Genomic DNA, 5,224 nt, shown 5'->3' on the forward strand with positions numbered 1-5,224 from the left:
TCCATATTGTAGCTTGTAGCTGATATAATTTTGGGTTAAATGGAGATTATATTTATTATTGTTTATCAAAGTATGCTCAATCATAATTAAGTTTTATCTAGTTCCTCAAATTATATATAATACATTTGTTGTATTTGTATATTTATGTTTAAATAATTCGTGTTTATAAGAAAAATAAATAAGTTCATATATATTACTATACTAGTGGGAATGCCCGCGCGTTGCGGCGGGTGCGTTTGTTTTGTCGCCTCATAGTTGTTGTTAGGATTTGTGGTGTGTGTATGACTCCTGTGGTTTGGTTATACCTTATGTTTTACAACAGAAAGTTTCTCGTTTTCTTTCTCTCGTTTCAGTGAACTTGCGACTTGGTCAAAGTAAAGAACATATAAAGTCATGTTAAAAGAACATTAGTAAAAAAAGATCTAAAACTAACAATTCATAATTGGTACAAAACTCAAAACAAAGATTAAAGTGAGACGCAAGGGTATATTTGTAAACAATGTTTGACCAATACTCACCTCCCCTACAAACAACAGTATGAAAAAAATACGTTACAAGTTTCGTTAATTTCTAGAAAAAGAAACCATGTTTATTCTTAGTCGATTGCGAAACAAGTTTTGGGAGGGTGTTAGATATCATGAAAATACATAACTAAAGACTTAATAAATTGCTATAGTAAAATTTACTCATTAATTAGGTTGTAACTATCATAAAAAAGAGTAAACCAGAAGGATACACGTTAATCTTTCATATTTATTCTTAGCATTTGAGAAATTTCTCTTTTGGTACCTGAAATGAATATCCATCAAAAAGAATTTATTTAAAGATATTTTCTTTTTACTCTTAACTATTACTTAATTAAGTTGCACTTAGAGGGATTTGAACCAACGTCACATTTGTGAGAGGGTAACAATCACCAATGTCACTAAACCACAAAGCCATGGCTAAAAAGTGTATATATGTATAATAACATAAAAATTATACTAAAATTTCTACATAACTATATATGGCTGTAACCTAAGTGGCTAACCTTGGACATTAAATTTCTACATATTTGGTTGTAAGCCTGTAACATACAATAGCTTCTTTTTTGTACAAGTGAGTAGTCAATGGTTAGACCATGCGCTATGACACTGAATGGATGTGGTATCCGTAACTGACTGGAAAGATAATCCATTGCGGCGCTACATTCTTCACTATATGTGGCTTTTCAAAAGTCAGAAGCCGGTGAAAATATACATGTAATGCTTCATAAAAGATGGTGCCTCTCAAAGCACATTACATAATAAATTTTGTATCTGCGGTGGCTGTGAATTACATGAACAAGGCAAAGGAGTAAAAACACTTAACCATAAATACAACAAACCTATTAGCTCTGTACACAGCTTGCAAGCTGAGTCAAAACGGTTTAACGGTCCGGACTAATTGGCCCGGTAAACCTTCAGATAGAGCAATGCCCCTATGACATTGTTGTAGTCACTGCGGTCGACTTGAACCTGCATCCGACAATTGATCAAACACCCTTCAAATGTGGTCATTTTATGTACCCAAATCAAATACGGAGCTCGAACCTATGCCTAAAATGCAACATATGATAACAGTTTCGGAGAAAACAAATCTATAATTTCTTAGTTTTGAACACTAACCGTTTTAAGAGACGTGTTCTCTTAGCATTTTTCTTTCTAAGCAAATGTTGTTTCCCAGTTCTCCTCCTCACAATCTTCCCTGTTCCTGTTACTATGAATCTCTTTGCTGAAGCCTACAAAATGCAAATTTCATGATAACAAGATTTGGTTTTTATAAAGCATGTGGAGTTCTGATGCGTTTTCATCCCAAAAGCCGATGTATGATGCGCAATACACACGCACCATGTACGCAATATTTGGTTTTTATAAAGCGTATGGAGTTCTGATGCGTTTTCACTCGGCCCATTCTGATTCATACGGACCCCTTTGAACCCAGATGTGGTTTGACCCGAACTTTCTAAATTGTTATGTCCAAAAAGTTTTGACTATTACTGTAATAAAGTTGTTTTTGTAATCAAATCATAGTTACAAGTATATATATAGAACTTTTTTGTAGAAAAGGACAAACAAGCAGGCTACAGAGCAACCCAGCCCGAACCAACCCGTTTCGAACTCTACAAAAATGACTAATTTCAATCCAAGCCAATTCTAACCCGTTACCTGACGAGCCCGTGTTGCCTCCTATGTAATTTGTAGATTTCACACAAAAAAATATGAAGTGGGCCCGTTAGACTCAAACATGAGACCTTTTAATCACAAAGAATTTAAATTTATATATATACCTCTCTGTACTTGCTGGTGGCATTCGGTATGCCTTTATACGATGAACATGGGCTCGAAAATTGTGCTGAGCTCGTGTGGCTCCAGTAGCTACCAACACTACCATTTATTGGCATATCATTAGGGCTTTTGCCAGGTGACTTCCTTGGTGGTGTACAAGACAAACCCGAAAACTGTTTCAACTCATCTTCGGTCAACGCCCCTGAAATCGGTCTATCTTTTATGCTTTTTACTGAAGTCACTGTTGATTCGGGTCAAAGTAAAGAACATATAAAGTCATGTTTAAAGAACATTAGTGAAAAAAGATCTAAAACTAACAATTCATAATTGGTACAGAACTCAAAACAAAGATTAAAGTGAAGGGTGCTTAGGCTCAAACTTACTTTGTCACCCATTACATCCATCATTCGTCTCAACATGACCACAACTTGAAAAGATCTCGAACTCAACTCAACATGAGCAATAGATTTGGGTTACCTTACACAAACAGAGCAAACATCTTTTAGTATCGCCATCCTGCACATGTGATGTTTACTTGTAAGCATATAACATAGTGAACACTATGATGGCGAACGAAATTAAAGTACCAACTACTCCAATAGAAGTAATGGCCATGAAATTGTGGAAAAAATGCTTCTTTTTCACCTTGAACCTATTGAAATCATTTAACGGTACTCCTAAAATATATCTCATTTCAAATAAAGATAAGCTATAGGGACACCTCAAAATTTACCTGATAGTTGGATGTAATTCTCTCCGTGTATTCCATGTGCTTCTCATAGGCCATGTAGCTCCCACTCCCCTTGAATATACAATACCGGATTAACTACAATTTCTAAAAGTTACACCAATACACATTGAAGATGCTTAAGAACATAAAATTTGAACAGGAACTCTCTAAAGCTAGGTTACGATCACTTACTAAATATTAATGATAAATCTTATGGTTAGAAGCTCCAGATATAACTATCTCCACTTTTCTTCTGTTATGCTGGTGTCCACATATCAATCCTCAATATCTTATATTATCAAAATCTTAAAATCCTCATTTACTAAAGGATCATATGGATAAAGGGTTCTTAAGTCAAGAATGCTCACCCAACTTATGAAAATGGTTAATGCTATCTATTGTGAATTTTCAAATCTTCTTTTCTTCCCTGGTTTGCTAAATTTTTCATAGGATCATCAAACACCTCTGATCAAAGTTAAAAAAAAAACGAAATCAACAAAACTTCAAATCCAAACAAAACATTATTGCTGAAAACGAAACAGATGGGGTTCGTTGATCGTAACCTTAGCCGCCGGTATTCAAATCAGATCGGTTCTGCAATAGAACCCTAGTTGAAGCCGCCACTACTTGAGCTCAAACCAAAGGAACCCTTGATCGATCATATGCCTAGAAGGGCGAATGGAGTATAGGATGTTTGTGAGGATATGATGAAGAATCCATTGGAATACAGAGATTGAAGAAGAAAAATGAAACCCTAGACCACCGATTCCCCAAATAGGAATAAAATTTAGCAGTTCTTCCCCAAATTTTCTACAATAGTTAAAAAAGTAACATCAAACAAAGGAATAAGGATGAAGAAGCAACAAACCCTAGTTTTGCAGAAAACTAAAATCGTTCTTTTTTCCTGTTGAATCCAGAAATACATCGTCAAATCATCAATTGCATTCAAATCCATTGGGATTCCCGGTTGGGAACGTCATTTGGGATTCACCGGTGTTTTTGGTGATTTCTGAACTATTACAATTAAGACCAATTATTTCTCTCTTATCGATTTCTCTCCTAATCTCTTCGCTTTCCTTTCCTTTCCTTGAGTACCTGAAAAGCTTTGGACAATTAACGCAGGAGAGGGTTTTCCCATGTAAATTTACCATTATAACCCTGAGGTGTCTTAAAATATTGAGCCCTTTCCCATTCTACCCCTCTAAAACGTGCTATATTTCTTTGTACATATTGTTTCAAAACTTGTACACAATGTAAAATTACATTTCAGTACATCACTTCTCCTTTTTAATATAGTATAGATAATACAAAAATAATTTGAGGCATGTAACCATTCTTTTAAGAGGCATGTCTGTTAGTAACTTTCAAACCTAACATTTAGAGTAAACTGTCATTTTGGTTCCTGTGGTTTGGTCAGTTTTGTCACTTTAGTCCAAATCTCAAACTTATTACATCTGGGTCCCTGTGGTTTGCATTTTGTTGCCATTTTAGTCCAAAATTCAAAAACCCCATTTTTTTTTTACTGTTACAACCTCCTATTTTGTCCTTTAGTGCAGGGGCAATTTGGTTCTTTTTTAAATTTCATTTTTTTTTGCAATAAAACCCAGATCAAGAATATCATCTTAGAACATCATCAAAACCCAGAAAATTCATCTTCAAAACCCAGAAAATTCATCTTCAAACATCATCATCAAAACCTAGAAAATCAAGAACATCATCAAAACCGGCAGATCTGAACCACCATCCCTCACGGCGCACCACCATCATCTCCGATCACCTTCTCCAACATCATCTCCGATCACTATCCATCACCGTAAATCCACCAAAGCAACCACCATCATCTCCGATCACCTTCTCCAGAAAATCAAGAACATCATCAAAACCGGCAGATCTGAGCCTAATAAATATACACAACAAATTATATTGCCCCATAACTTCATCTTCCCCAAATAATCTCCCCCAAAATCATCACACACCAGACCCTAATCCCACAACAATCTCTTTATCTTCTCCCCTGCAACAATCCAACGGAGAACGTCCACAACAATCTTAAACTGACACCTACAAACACTATATACTGTGTATGTAAACCTAATCGCTCATTTGTGTCAATCAACAGGAACGAAAAGTTGACTGTACCTGATTTAGATGAATGAAATGCCAAATGAGAACAGATTCGATGTGAACT

The 5,224-nt window shown here is 35.5% G+C and overlaps 1 protein-coding gene across 2 annotated transcripts; it reads right to left on the reverse strand.

The window, feature by feature from the left end:
• Positions 1 to 1,164: 1,164 nt before the first annotated feature.
• On the reverse strand, positions 1,165 to 3,790 carry LOC110905239. Of its 2 annotated transcripts, none has more exons than XR_002572966.2 (6): positions 3,600 to 3,790; positions 3,040 to 3,108; positions 2,690 to 2,822; positions 2,309 to 2,538; positions 1,647 to 1,759; positions 1,165 to 1,496 (listed from the first exon to the last, which is right to left on the reverse strand). XR_002572966.2 is itself a non-coding variant. In XM_022151117.2 (6 exons), coding segments are annotated over exons 3-6 (390 nt in total). In that variant the 5' UTR covers positions 2,691 to 2,822; positions 3,040 to 3,108; positions 3,600 to 3,790; the 3' UTR covers positions 1,165 to 1,459. The 2 variants fall into 2 exon arrangements, 1 of the variants encoding a protein (XP_022006809.1); XM_022151117.2 differs by having other exon boundaries at positions 2,309 to 2,547.
• Positions 3,791 to 5,224: the final 1,434 nt, after the last annotated feature.

This window comes from Helianthus annuus, chromosome 14 (assembly GCF_002127325.2).
Source record: "Helianthus annuus cultivar XRQ/B chromosome 14, HanXRQr2.0-SUNRISE, whole genome shotgun sequence".
Lineage (NCBI taxonomy): Eukaryota > Viridiplantae > Streptophyta > Magnoliopsida > Asterales > Asteraceae > Helianthus > Helianthus annuus.

Coding starts and splice junctions, on each gene's coding strand:
- LOC110905239 (XM_022151117.2), bottom strand. Junction 1,760..2,308: donor CCACCAGCAAGTACAGAGAG/GTATATATATAA, acceptor TGCATTTTGTAG/GCTTCAGCAAAGAGATTCAT. Junction 1,497..1,646: donor AGAACACGTCTCTTAAAACG/GTTAGTGTTCAA, acceptor TGTCGGATGCAG/GTTCAAGTCGACCGCAGTGA.